The 15,212-nt window shown below is 46.4% G+C and overlaps 1 protein-coding gene across 1 annotated transcript in view; it reads right to left on the reverse strand.

Moving 5' to 3' along the window:
* Positions 1 to 1,756: 1,756 nt before the first annotated feature.
* Positions 1,757 to 15,212, reverse strand: part of NUFIP2 (nuclear FMR1 interacting protein 2) — a gene marked incomplete at its 5' end in the record, with an annotated part of 26,082 nt that continues 12,626 nt past the window's right edge. Inside the window, 3 exons of the mRNA XM_027660162.1 lie at positions 1,757 to 2,784; positions 3,332 to 3,364; positions 11,056 to 12,768. Of these exons, the coding sequence (XP_027515963.1) occupies positions 2,732 to 2,784; positions 3,332 to 3,364; positions 11,056 to 12,768 (1,799 nt within the window). The remainder of the gene's footprint in view (positions 2,785 to 3,331; positions 3,365 to 11,055; positions 12,769 to 15,212) is intronic.

Consider the following 15,212-nt stretch of genomic DNA (forward strand, 5'->3'; position numbering starts at 1 on the left):
GAAAAGACCCATCAGGACCAGTGATTCCAACTCCTGGTCCTGCACAGGACAGTCCAACAATCCCACCATGTGCCCAAGAGCGTTGTCCAGATGTTTCCTGAACTCAGACAGGTTTGGTGCTGTGATCACTTCCCTGGGGAGCCTGTTCCAGTCCTCAACCACCCTCTGGGTGAAAAACCTTCTCCTGGTATCCATCCTAAACCTCCCCTGACTCAGCTTCAGGCCCTCTCCTTGGGTCCTGTCACTGGTAACAAGAGTGAAGAGATCAGTATTTGCCCTTCTGCCTCTATGAGGAGAGCAAAGACCACAGTGAGATTTTCCCTGTGTCCTCCAGGCTGAACAAACCAAGTGATCGCAGCTGCTCCTCATATGGCTTCCCCTCCAGACCCTTCCCCATCCTCAGGGCCTCCTTTGGATGCTCTCCAACAACTTAATATCTTTTTTATATTGTGGTGCCCAAAACTGTCCCCAGGACTCAAGGTGAGGCTGCCCCAGGTCAGAGCAGAGCGGGACAATCCCCTCTCTCACCGGGACAGCAATGCTGGGCCTGATGCCCCCCAGGACACAGTTGGCCCTCCTGGTTGCCAGGGCACTGCTGACTCATGGCCAACTGGCCATGGACCAGCACCCCCAGGTCCCTTTCCACAGTGCTGCTTTCCAGCATCTCATTCCCCAGTCTAGACACACAGCCAGGGTTGCCCCGCCCCAGGTGCAGAATTCAGCACTTGCCCTTGCTAAACTTCATATAGTTGGTGACTGCCCATCTCTCTGATTTATCCAGGTCTCTCTAGAGGGCCTCTGTGCCCTTGAGAGGTGACAGATCCTCCCACTTTAGTGTGGTCAGCAAACTCACTTAGTATGCCTTCGAGTCCTGTGTCCAGGGTGTTAATGAAGACTTTGGAGAGAGCTGGGCCAAGGATGGAGCCCTGTGGAACCCCACTAGTGACTGGACACCAGCCTGATGGATAAATCTAAGCACAAGGGGTATGCAAAAGTTTTGGGTTTATCTGCTTCCTGTAATGCCCCACAGGGTCCAGACTAATTTTAGGACACACCAACTGCTGCTGACCTTGATAACCAGGAGCCAGGATTTGGCCACAGACACCCACAGTGAGCACTGGGCATGTGTGGAGCTGGGGCTGGTCAGCAAACCCATTTCTGCCTTATTCACTTCTCACTCTTACGCTGGACCCTGTGACCTTCCCATCTTTTAAAAAAAACCCAGAAAAACTACCCGACCCCCAGATGATTTGGACACTCGACACAAGCTGCAATGGGACAGAGTGGGTTACACAGCTGGAGCCTGCACTCTGCTCAGCCTTCCCTACCACTGCTAGGAAGCCTTCCTTTCCCTGGGATTTTTTTTTTAATTATTTTTTAAATTATTATTTTCATTCCTAAGTCCTCCATTTTTTTTGTAATAAAATATATTTTTATTAAGAGATAATTAGAAGCAGAGCCCGGAAATACACAGACTGCATTAAAATATAAAAGAGCATTTCCAAGGGGCAGGAAGCCCAGCCGTTGGCGTTCTATGGACAAATTGAAAAGGATTCAAATTCCCATTTTTCTTTTTTTTTTCTTTTTTTTTTTTTAAACTTTTTTCTTTTTTTTGTTATTTTGAAAATTTTTTTTTTTAAGAGAAAAAATAATTCAAGAAGGATGAAAGTTAGCAGAACTCAATTCCTCTTCAGTTTTCCATTGAAAATGGGAAAAAAATCCAGCACATTTAGTGTTAGGAGACAGACAGAGCAAATATGAAGCACCTACAGTTGAAAGCAGAAGATACTTTTTTTTTTGTCTTTTTTTTTTTTTTCTTGCTCCCAGTAATACAATGGCATTAAACTGTGGGAACAGTAGGGGTTTTTGTTGTTTGTTTTTTTTCCCCCATATTAAATGCTTAAACAGATTGCTTATTTTTCCATGTTGTCTTTTAAAATGAAATAACTCTTCAGTTGCAATAGTCCAATGTGTAACAGGAGCCAGGTCAACTGTGTGACTTCACCATGCATCCTAGAACTGCAGTATTACCATCTTTCCCTCAGCAGAACGAGCCGTTTTAGACAATATCCCCCACATAGGATTTGCTGCTTTACTCCTGGCAAAACATGCGGATTTATAATTCTCTGGAAAAAAAAAGAAACTCTGCAAACTTCAAGGCGTTTCTCCAGCATTCAATGGAAAACAAACCAGAAAAAAAAAAAACAAACACCTAAATGGGGGAGGTGAAAGGGAAAGGGGAGTTGAAGGATGGTGAATCATCCTGATTTCCCTGTGATTAGTGTGTCACTACAGTCACAGAACAAGAAACAGAAACCTTGTCAAGTGGAAATGCCTCTCCAGTGGGTTGCTGTTGCCCATGTAGACGACAGCAGGAACTTTGAAACCGGGCTTGTAATTGAGTCTGTATTCCTTAATCACTTGCATTCACTCTTTAAACAAAAACAAAACAAAACAAAAATGAAAAAAAAAATCTATTCAGTACCGGAGATTAAATAATCACGTGTGTAGTCTCGTTGAAATAAATTTTCAGATTCCTTAAGAAGTCTAATTACTTTCAGTTGCCACTTTTAAATAACTATATATATATTTGTATATATTATCCTGTGATTCTAGTTATGGTTCCTCTGCTGCACTGAAGATTTAGAAGGAGCATAAAAGCCTTTTTGTCCCCCACGAACAGCACAAATGCTGCAGAAAGGTTATAACAGGCAGTCTTGTCTTGCTACCTTCATTGATCCGGGCGATCCATGGCTTCATCATAAGTGATTATCCTTTTGGGATCTGGAAAGAAAGCAGAATTTGAAGTTTTTGACAAGCTGAAGATAAACACATGAGATCTGCGTGGTACTTGTAGCTTAACAGACTTTTTCCTTTGGACCCCCCCCTCCTGCCAACACATCCCAAGCCTGGGCTGGTTCCCCCAGAGCAGCCACATGAGTCTCCATATGAAGCTCTTCCCACACAGAACCTCTTCTCAGGTGATTTGTGGGGATACACCAGAATAAAAGTTATTACTGGATGTGACACCCAGCACCAGAAATAGAAAGCAATTTTGTATACACATAGGGAAGAGTCATTAAATCTAATTCTGGTTTTATTGCTCTTGTAGAGACTCTGCTTCTCTCTGAACACCCCACCATTATGGCACAGCTTACTGTCCTAAATTTTAGTGACATGAAACACAGATAAATCCAGACTACAAACTGCAGGCACTGAAGAACTAAACTCAGGCATCTCCAGACACGCAGACAATCCACTCTCATTCATCCCCCATCCCAACAGACAGGACAGTGCAATTTGGTTTATTTATTCTTTCCAACACCCTTACCTTGCTTCTGCAAATTCCAAACCGCTTCCATTTCTGTGAAGGCAAAAGGAGAAGACCACTGTTATTATGCAGACTGATGTTACCATTAGAGACAACTTTAAACACACCTTAATTTCCCAAGTGTGGCACAACACGGCTGCAGTTGTGCCAAGGCTTTCAGACAGAGCCCACCCCATCCAGTCCAGCAGCACAGCCCCAGCCCATCCTGAATTTGACACGAATAATCCAGCAACAAAAGGCAAAGGGATGGCTGTAACATGGTCTTAAGGGTCAGAGGGCCAAGATGAGCATCAGAAATGTCACCACTGTTCCCCAGTCCTACAAATCACAATCTGACTTCAGGCTTTACTAATCTGACTCCAACGCTGCTTCGCGTGTTACAGCCTCGACACGGAGCCTGAAGAGATGATTTTTACGAGTTGATGTTTAGTGTGTGTGAAACCAGAACCGCAGGACACGGCAAGTTTCACATGGCTCACAGTGTACATGTGCTGAAGCACACCAGGCAAGGACTGCTGTGCCAACATCACTGCAAAGCTGCTGCCAACACACCACCCGAGAGCAAGGTGTGATGCTCTCAGACACCTGGCTGCCTGCTTGGCTTGAGGTTCTTTCCCCAGTTTACCTCTACAACATGTTTGCAGGCTGAATACAAATCCTCCCCAGTTCTCCCTGAAAAAGCACATGCTTTTGTTTACCTCAGAAATAAAAAAGTTAAATGCTCTTTTCATCCACACTGAGAAACAGAAGGCTCTTCCCTTTAAAATGTCCCACAAATCAAGTCACATCTTTAGAGATCCATTCAAAATAACCTCATTTAGCCACTACGGAGATGAAATTTTCTGAGCTAGAATATTTATGAAGACACACTAACTGTACCCTGCGTCCAAGTTTAAGAGATAAAATTTTAAAAAAAGGAGCATTTAGTAGGAACATGACCTGCAAGAACCACCTTTCAAGTCTCCCTTCTGCCACAAAGGAGGGTGACAGGACCTTGGTGGGGGTTGGAACAGAGAATAGCACGGGATTATCAGGCTACAAGGGATGTGCAGTAAAGCACAAAACAAGGCAATAAGTGAACTATCCGGCATGGGAAAGGAAGAAGAAAAAGCCCTACAAAACTCATGGCCTCAGCACGATGTGTGCCAAGTGTCACCTCCATCAATCGCGTCCCTTTTCCAACCCTTCATCTGTCCTTTGTCCTCTACAATCTCCAGCTCCCCAGGGCAGGAAATTGCATGCAAATAAATATTGCCAGCCCTCCCTGCACAATTAAGCCTTTTGTAAGGAAGGCCCCGGCAAAATTTTATGAGGTCTGTTATTTTTGCGTCACGACAACAACGGCAACATTTTGCACTTTCATCGGGGAGGGGGGAGGGAACCTTAAGTGCTTTGGGAATAGTAGGCAGCCTCTAACACCCCCAGGGATATAAGCAGCCTGGTGAGGGACTGCCTCCCTCATCTGCCAGATGCAGATTCCCCCGAAGTAAAATGAACCAGCTACTAAAATTACCTCCCACAGAGCGAGTTTTCCATTCAGCGCAGTAAGATGCATCATTTCCTAACAGCTAAAGAGCATCTCCTATTTTAACAGCTTTCCCCAAAGGCTGGGGACAGAAAACTACTCTCGAGTTGTTGGTTGCTCCACATTAGAGCAATGTTTGAGCATCAAATACAAGGCAGAGCTGAAGCATTGCCCCACTACTGTATCCCACGTATAGACCACACCTTCTTGTGCTGTTCATTTGGTTGTAACTTCCCTGGACACCACAAGGATGTGAACTGCTTGTATTAAGACATGTCTGACAACAAGACAGATGGTGAGATACTACTAAGGACACACCAAAAAAACTTTTAAGTTGTTAAAATTCTGTTTAGATAAAAAAACTAACAAACCAACAACTAAACTCTCCAACCTTTTCAGATTCAAATTTTCCTTCTCCTTCTTCAGAAAAAGAGGGTGTTGTAGAGTGTCCTGTAAATCCCAGATACCTGGACACACTGGCTGGCAGATGCTCAACCTCATAAAGCTACAAAATCAAAGACCATGGGGAAACAATGCAGTAACAGCTCTTACTGAATATCATCTGCCATCAGCAGAGCAAGGTGCTCCCTTTCACCTGTCCAGCAGCACAGGGACACAGGATAGTACAGGTTGAGCACACTGACCAACTGAAACAACTTCACAGAGGAAAAAAAAAAAAAGACTTAGGTTAACTGCAATGCCAAACTAGGGAAAAAAAGGGTTTTCTTCCATCTTAAAATAAAATTTAATGATTTATTCTGCTTTACTTGGTAATACACTAACGTGTGTTTTCCTCCCAGTTCCAGGCTGTGGTCACCTACAACTGACACAAGGTGCTGTGACAAGTGCCATGGCCACTGTCACAGAGGTTGGACTGACCTGGGGGACAGGCAGTTCAGCAGAGCCACCACTGCCCAATGCCTGGGTCCAGCTAAGCAGAGCAGTGAGCTCAGGGATGCAGGGTGGAATAAAAGACAATACCCATGAGCTGGGCATGCAAGAGGCCCTAAGCCTGCTTTCAGTCCTCCTTCCTTGGGCTCAAAGAGCTCTTTTCTTGAGCCTGTCTTCCCTAGATAAAGCTTTCAGAGCAGGTTTAAGCAAAGGACTCTTACAGTTGCTCACCCTGCATGGGAAAAGGCACCATCAGCCCAAGCCCACCTCTCTCCGATACCGACCCCAAATCCACTGCTGCCCTTTCCAAAGACCTGACCAACAGACAAGAGCCACCATTCCCAAAACAGGACAGGCAGTCAGGGAAATGGCACACTTCCCTCTCAGTGGACTCCAACCCAGCTGGATAAAATGCCACCAATAAACCCTTGCACAACCCAGCATCAAAGCCCAGCCCTGCTCCAAGCCAGGGGCAGAACTAGGTCACCTCCTGCACCCCTTCCAACCTCTGGTTTTCCAGGATTTTTTACAATTAGCTGGCCTCTCCACAGCCCTCTGGCTCAGGTTTCCTGAGGAACTGCCCGGGGCAGACAGTCCCAGTCACATCCACCTAAACCACTTTTTCTGGGGACTATCACTGAAACAAAGGGGTGGTGGAGGAAGGCTTTGATGTCAGGAACAGACTAAGGCACACTCCAGTGAATTGTGCTGGGATTCCTCATAGGTCAATAAACTTTATAGCAGGACTGCTACATAATCTTGGAGGGGAAAGAAGTGTTTCTGTGATAACTTGTTAAGACAGGCACTTTTACACACTTTTTCCTTGCTAGAGAGGCAGCCCCTGCAAACAGAAGTGTCTGCACAATGCCACGGAACTACTTCTTTGTTCTTATAAATCTCACTATTGTCCCTAAAATAAAACACTAAAAACATAACAAAAAGGGACCGTTCTCATCTGATTTTTCTGCTTCTACCTGCAGGACATAATGATTAAGTTTAGGGGATTGCCCAAGAAATGAAGCAAAGATTAAAAATTCCATGCTGTGGAGACTCATGGCTGTACTGAATACACTGTACTCATCCTGACAACTGGAAAGAGCAGAGACTCAAAGGAGAATTAAATCAGTTTTTGCCCCACAGCTCAGGCCCTACAAGGCCATAAGCAACAGAGTGAGACCTAACCCCTTCCCACCAATGGGGATGGAAAACCAAGGCTCTTCCCCCCCCCCCCCCCCCCCCAGCATGAAAATTGCTGAATTCACAGCTCTGCTATTTCTTCTGACCCAGTTCACCATTCCAGTGAACGCCACTCCTGGCTGGCCCACGCTGCCTTGCTCTATTTTCCACGCTGCTCTTCTGCTTCTTCACGCGAGCAGAGATGCTGAGAAGGAACAAAGCAGCAGCACAGGCAGAAACTCGAGGGCAAGTCAGAAGAGGGAAACACTGCAGCTTCCTCTCCTCCACCCATGTGGTCTTTGCTGCTGTGCAGCTGAGCTGGAGGCCTCAATTATTTGCTTTTTAGCTCAAGACAAGCAAATTATTGAGCTTCCCACCACAAAGCTTGCCATCTAGAGCCCAGTGTCAGTGACAGCCTGGCCTGGAAGACTGCAACTGCCCAAACGTGACAGAATTCTGCACAGTGTTGACAATTATTCCGATACGAACCCTTTCTTCCAGCTGTCTCTAAAAGAAGGAATAAAGCAGTAAGAAGATGCTGGTTTCAACAGAAATAAAGCTGAGATACAACCAGCCTCCTCTTCTGAAGGACCAAAAAAATCTGCAAGGACCAGTTTTACCTCAAAAAGATAAGGATTTTGGCAATGCCACACCAAGGCAGAAGTTCAACTCTAACCTAGATAGGGACAATGACCACAAGCCAGAGCATCACTTCTTCCTGGTCCTTCTAGTCTGCCATACTAAGCTACTGTCTCTGTCTCCAAGCACATCCACAGCAGACCCACAAGTGCTCAGCTAAATCAGATCTCCCTTGGCAAATCAGATTTGTCACCTGGGAGTGTTTCAAGGCACCGTCACAAACCCCGAGCGGCGCGGGCTGTCAGTGAAGGCAGCCACATTGAGAGATCGTGTTTTACACTCAAGCAGATCAGATGATCAAGGGAGCCTTTCTGCCCTTTAAACAGAGAGAAAAAAAAAAAAAGAAAGAAGCAGGGGCACAAGGAAACCAACAGGAAAAGCTTCCAAGAGAATAAGAAGAGGGTGCACCATCAGGCTTGCCTGAACGCTCCCAGTGCTTTGACTTCTGGGGAAAAAGCAATCCAGACACGTGCAAAGGAGCACAGGAATCCTCCACTAAGACCTCACTGTGCTCTGCAACCACCAAGTCTCACACCCCAGTGGAGCCTTGCCAGCACCCAGGGTGCTGTGGTGGGGTAAATGGGATCCCTGCACCAGAGCCAGTCCTCCCTGTGTGCTACCTGCTCCATCCATCTTTCTACAAGGAAGCTGTGAAGCAATTACAATCCATAATGTCCCATGCAGCCACTGGGCAAATCACACATAGGAAAGCCTGGTTTGCTGGAACAAAGCTACCGAGTAAGCTGGAGACTTTCCCATAGCCTATTTACAGTCCAGGATGAGGATCCACACAACGTGGTCACAGCTACAGGGACAAACAGTGCAGAAAAGGGTGCACATTTGTGACAGACAGGTCAAAGCACTCACATTACAGCCCATCCCTCACTGCAGCACCCAGAGCTTCATCCTTGCACTGAACTACTGCACTTGGAGGAGCTCAGGGCAGGAAGACACCAGGACCCCACCAGTGCTCCACACTCACTCCTGTCCTTGCCCCATGATCGTTTTTCTTTGTGTTCATAACCCCAGGGGGAGGGCAGATGTGAAGATCAAACTGTCGAGACTTTGCTCAAAAGCAAACAGATCAATCCAAGAGGGAGAAGTTCACCCTCCTCTCGAAATCAAAACCAAACAACACGAGGACCCAACTGCCCGGGATGCCCTAACACTGACCCAGGCAAACCCACACACTCTCCCAAGCAGGGAGGAGGGGAAGGCAGTTTGCAAAAAGCAACTGAGTGAAATCATTCCTTTCCTACTGCAGGGGAACTGGTTGGCTTGGAGTAGGACCTCAGGAAAACTGCCCAAGATAAACGGAGCAAACGGTGTGGGAATTAACCACCACACTGCTGTCCTGCAAACACACCCTGGCAGCTCTGGGTTGGAGGCATTTCCCAGCACACTCTGGGCTCTGGCTGCAGGACCACGGCCATGAAGAGGAGACAGGAGGAACCGTTCCTCCAAATACTCCTTAACCCAACTCACCCCAAAAGTGAACGAAATGCAACACCCAACATCATCAGAAGTACTAAGAACTGGACTGATCTCCTGCTTTGTGAACCAGCAATCACGTTTGGGGACTAAATAGGAGAAAGACAAGCCTAAGTTCTTTGGAGCACCCCATCACTGCATTAATGACAACACTGAGTAGAAACATTCATCATCTTTTACCCCCAAAGAAATCAGCAGAGAGGAGTGGTGGGGCAGGAATCCCAGGTTGTTTGTTCTGGATGCTCAAAGCAAGAGGCTTCAGAGCAACGGCTCTAGAAGAGCAGAGAACAGTATTTCACGGGTGCTTCAGGTGGTCATTCTTGCCATTAAATGTAATTAACTCCTGTGTTTAGAAGAGCTAAACACAGCCAGGCTTTGAAGTTAACACCTCCTTGAGAGAACATGGGAAGGGAGTGTTCTTTATTTTCCTGTTGTTCCTATTGTTATACTGGGATCTGTCTTCCACAGCAGTGAGAAAGGGAGAGCTGATCAGCCTTGCTGGCTGAACAGTTGCTTTTCTACAAGCTCAGGCTGACAAAAACAAAGTGACAAACCGAAGCGAAGGGAATATTTGCAAACTTAAGATTACGTAGGATTTCTCTCCATGCTATGCTTCCTGGTACCCCCGTTTTCTGATAGGAAATTGGGATTTAGGCTGCAGGCAGACATAAGAATGAAAACAGAAAGCCTGCTTTAATGCTGGCATAGACTGAGCTGAAAGGGGAGGACCCAGACAAAATCAACTGATGAATGCTGTTCTCAAGAATACTAGAGCTTGAAATGTTAACATCATAAGAGGGAGATGACCTGAAAAAAATATTTGGAGTTATTATTTTTAAATGATTGGGCTTGTTATTACTAAAGACAGGCATCTGAGTTTGCAAACTGGTAATTTAAGAACTTTGCAGTGGGTCAAAACACAGCAAATTTGCCAAAGCCAGCCAAATACCAACTCTCTGCAGAGGGGAGGAAGACATTACCCACATTTGTATGTGGAACATAAACAAAAAATGGATTATCACCTTGTTCCTTTCAGAGGATGCAGGGAGAGGGAAGGGGGTCAAATAAAAAAGGAATTGCCTCTGTGTTGGTCAGGGGTGGGTAAGTAATGCCATCCCAAAAGGGAACACACAACCAGGCTCCTGTCAACACCGAGCCAGCACCAGAAGCCAAGAACTGCCACAAGACCTCAGAGCTTCTGGGGCTGAGGCTAAAGCAGAAAGCAAGCCATCCCACAGGCTTCCCTCTCCTCGTTCCCATTTTAAAGTGTCTGTATCATGTTTGAGTCATTTCAATCTCAAAAAAAACAGGGAGAAAAAAAAGGAGCTGGACTACAAAGGACTCCATGAAAGCAATAAAATCACCTGAAAGATGTGGCTTACAAAGACAAGGAGAGAATTCAATCTGCAGCTTACAGAGGAGCTGATAAGAAAAGGTTGGTCTTGCTGTTGCTGTAATATTCAAGAAGGGCAGGGGAAAAGTGTGTGTGGGTCACACTCAGAAAAATAAATCACACCTAGGGCTGTAGGAATAATTTTTTCTTCCTTCAAAGCCATGATTTCATGGTCTGATCTGCCCAGGGGAGAAGCTGCAACACTTTGGTGGTAGAGGTGTGAGCACAGACTATGAAGCTTTTTCAATGACAGAATATCACCTGGTAAAGCTGGAAGAGAGCGGGTGAACCTACACATTTAACTCCTTCCAATGCCGAGAGGCTTAGGAGGGCCTGGTAAGTATCATCCCTATCAACATCACTCATGCTTGTCCACGGGAACAGGGAAACAAATACCCACCCCTTAACATTAATTAAACAACGGTTTGCGTAGCTTCCCAAACCGTTATAGCCATGAGAGATATGCAAGCAAAAAAGAAAAGCCCATTTTTAAAACAATCAGAATTGCTGGAAGGAATATATCACGTTAGAATATTGCACTTATAAAAACAGAAGTAAAAAAAAAAAAAAAAGAAAAGAGTGCCCTTAGGGAGCAAGTTAAGTCATTACCTTTAGTGTGATATAGAATAGCAGCCCTCAGGTCAAAAGAACCCCAGCTATCTTTCCTTTCTAGGCCTCTCTGGTACCTCTGTTCTTTGGCGGAGGATAGCAAATTGTTCGTAGGAGAGGCCAGAGGATTCTCTACTTCATAGTCTTTTGAAAGAAACACTAAAGCACCTTGGCTACCGGTGTCTGCCTTTTGTAGGTCACCTGTGTGATGCGACTCCAAAGCTAAGACACCACCCTCACCAGCAGTCCCAGGCTTAAGAATAGCACTAAGAATTTGAGGGCTAGTCCGTTTATCCAGCTCATAAGCCTTAGGAAACACAGGTTGTTCAGTTCCTGAGGGAGTGATTTCAGCACACTGTGAAACCAAAGTGGCAGGATATTCCCCTTGAAATGTCACTTCCATTAACTGATTATCGGCAGATTTCCCCACAACAGTTTCGGGTCCAGCACTGGGCTCGTTTATGAAAGACAAGCCCCACTGATTCTGGAAGATATCGCCCAGGTTCTGCTGATTCGTCTGCGAAGGGAAATCGACTTGCGCTGCACCCAGGAGCACAGTTTGCATATTTGAAGGGTAGATAAAAAGGCCAGATTTCTTTTGTTCTAGAGCTGTCGAAGTTGTACTCATGTCCTGGGCTACTGACTCGGAGGAGGTCGATGGTACAGTACTAGCAGCAGTTGAGAGCAGTGGCTGGGTCCCTGGGGAATACACACTTCCATCGGTCCCCGCGAGGATCGGCCCATTTGAGAAGCTGGCAGAGGTGACAGATTTCATAGCAGACATGGGGACCTGGGACAGTCGACTCGATGTTTGGGCCTGAGCTTCCCCGGCAGATGACGAAGATGACGAAGACGACGAAGTGGATGGGGTTTGAGCTGCTTTGTTGAGGTTTTCTTTAACTTTACTTGCATAACTAATTTTGGGAACAATTTTAGCACTGCTATTGTCCACTGGAAAAACTGGGGGTGGTTTAAATAAGGTCCATGAGTCCTCTTTAGACGTAGCCGACGATGCGTGCTTCCCTTTGGGCCGGTCATCAAACTTCTTGCTGCTAATCCCAGGTTTGGCATCAGAGTTTTTCCGGGGTACATCCCCGAGCCCAGGCTTTCCCCGGCCTGCTCCACCAGCCCCAGCCTCGTACTTCCAAACAGGCTTAGTATTTTCAATTCGGTTCCCCTTTTGTTCACTATAATCAGGCTTGAAACTCTCAAGTTCCTGTTTCAAGGTTGGTGCACTGACCTCCTGCTGCATTATTTTGTCCTGTACTAGATTCAGGTTCTCACAACCCTTGGCACTGTTGCGCCTGCCTTTCCTCTTTTTAGGCGTAGTATATCCACTCTCGGAGCCACTACCATCGTTATCAGCCCCTTTGCCTACGTAGCCATTGGTGATATAGCTGGAATTATTGGTCACCACGCCGTTTGGAATAGACACTCCCTCTGGCTTGTCCGAGGACTGGCCTTCTCTAAGTTTATTTTCATAGGACTTCTCATTCTTTTTGTCCATGCTATTTTTCTGAATGAAGTTCTTGGTTTTGACTCCAGCTTTCCCCAAAGCACTGGCCTTCACAGTCTGCTTCGGGGGGACATTAGAATCTACGAGCTGCTGGCTGCCATTGGGTACCCTGGATCCTGGGGCGGTGGCTTCATCAGAGCACAGGCCCTTCAGTGACACTTCTCTTTCTCCTGCGTTACCATTTAGCTCTCCGTAGCCTAGAAAAAAGCCAGAATGTGAAATGTTAAACTCTTTGTTGCACAAAGCTGTATGTAATCAGCCCCAAACATCGTTTCCTCAAGCAGACATTTTAAAATAGGAAAACATCCAGTCTCTGATGTACATCAGCATGAACTTATTTGCTGAAACCAATGGCAAGAAGGGTTAAGCAAAAAGTACCAGCAGTGACTGACTCTCACATAACTGGGTGACATATAGATACTATAACAAAGCAAAAGAAAATACAGATACTATTTCAGGAAAATATACTGTACTAAAGATCTCTGGCAGGCTGGAGAGCTATTTCATCAGCTACTATTTCCAGGTCACAGAAAGAAAAAAAATTAATTCCCAGGATGCTTCGAGACAGAGGGATCCACTGACAAGATCTGTGGAGGTTCAGAATCCACACTGTGAACAAGAGACAACTCCTCCCATCTCCATCAGCTCTCAGGCCTGCAACACCAGCAGCCCTCATTCCCACCCTTGTCCCAAATGCCATCTCAGTAAATGGGGGAGTGGGGGGGGAGAAGAATAAAAAAACAGGTTTTCAAAAGGGACATGTGCAAGTCCACTTGAAAGGTGGAGGGAGAGTGTGACTGCATCTTCTCTCTGCGTTTCAAGACAGCAACCAACACCTCCCTACACGTGCTCTTCAGCATTGAAAAGGTGATAAAACTGGGAGGAAATGCATCCCTGCAAGAGCCTTTCTGCTGCTACCAGCAACTGGTCTCTTGTCCACCAAAAAACTGGTATTTCAGAGTCACTGGGAGAGATAGTGTGAGCTTGAGACCCAAGAACAAAGTATTTGCTGAGGGCTCCAACTGATCATACCACGAGATTATACTGCACACTCAGCTTTCCTTTTTCCTTCTGAAGGTCAGTTTTAGGCCTCATGGTTGTGAAATGAATCTTGGAAGTGCAGTTCAAGCAAAGCTGGAAGCTCAGGACAGTCCACACTGAGCCACCTCATCTGCCTCTTTGGTTTTTTCCTTTTTAAAAACCCCTGGCCAGAGGCCTGTTGCTTTCAAGGACCCTGGCTACAATGCCCCAAGAGAATCCCTGGAGCCCCACTGGGAGACAGGGAGAGCACGCTGTGCCCAGCTCAACAAATCCAGTCCAGCTGTGGACTGAGCAGAGGGATCCCTCCTACTGCACCCGCTCCTCCTCTGACTCATCCATCCTCCTTCCCGAGGCTGGAAAAGCTCACATCTCCTGCAACCACTGACCCACCTAAGGCTCCATCTGCAGCCACGGTGGCACGGAGTCAGCACAGCGAGGGAGTCCCTCAACAACAGGAGCAGGCAAGACTCCAGCTTGAAAAAGAATGTTTTTGTTGTTGCTGATGTTGTTGAAATTAACTGCTATAACTGAAAATCATTGTTACTCTCACATCCTGGAGCCTCAGATGTCTGGCAGATGTAACTGCTCAAGCTCTCTGCGAGCCTGGAACACAAGAATCCTTGTAGAAATCTTTACAGAAATTCCACAACTAAGTTTGCCAAGGGGGATCAAAAAGGATTTTACTACGTGCAAGTATCTGCAACCACCGCAACTTCCACTATAACTTTCTAATATGCTGTTAAAAAAAATTAACCATAAATACTTCATCTCAGAGAGAACTGGTAGGGTGGGATTCTCAGCTGAGCCAATAACTAAAAATTAAGCATTTCAGAATAACATGGAGAGGAAGCCTTCTCAAGAGCAGCGTGTTACAGCTGACCTTGTATGACTCAAGACTTCTGACACCACTTGTTAATGAAACAAAACAATAAGAGTGGTCATAAGACCATTGCAGATGAGGAGCAAAAGAATAAAATGAAGAACAAAATCCATTTCAGTAAGTCAGTGTGTCAGCAGTTTCTAGTTCCAATTCTCAAGTATTCACAGTTCAGCTGCCTGAGTTTTCTCCAAATCAACATTTGGCACAGCTGGCCCTTGCCTGGACACTGAGGTGCAGCAACCAAAATTTAGGGGAGAGGAAAAAAAAACCACAGGATAGTAAGACGAACAGGTGAAGAGAATTTAGCAACCTCACAAACCATTTCGGAGCCGGGAAGGGAGGGGTGCCAGCCTAAGCGCATATTAAAACCCTGGGCACGCTGCAAACAGTGAAATGACTACTCAACTTATTTTTGCTCAGTAACTTATTTTAGCGTGTGCCGGATCAGGTCCCTCCCTGTCTGCCCGGGCAGCACACGGGGCACCGCCGACCCCGCTCCGCTGCTGCCAGGCCCCCTCCCACCTCCCGCCTCGTTACGTAAAAGGGAATTTCAAGGGGGGGGGAAAAAAAAAAAAAAAAAGAAAATGCACGCGGTATCCCTGCCAGGCTGGTGACCACGCACTGGCTCTGACCCCACACAAACCCCCCAAAACGGGGAGCCGGGGAGCCCCCAGGAGCGCGGCGGGGGCTCCGGCCCTGCCCGGGAGCGGCCCCCCCCCC

The sequence above is a fragment of the Corapipo altera genome, unplaced genomic scaffold (genome assembly GCF_003945725.1).
Source record: "Corapipo altera isolate COAL_440 unplaced genomic scaffold, ASM394572v1 271, whole genome shotgun sequence".
In the NCBI taxonomy this organism is placed as follows: domain Eukaryota; kingdom Metazoa; phylum Chordata; class Aves; order Passeriformes; family Pipridae; genus Corapipo; species Corapipo altera.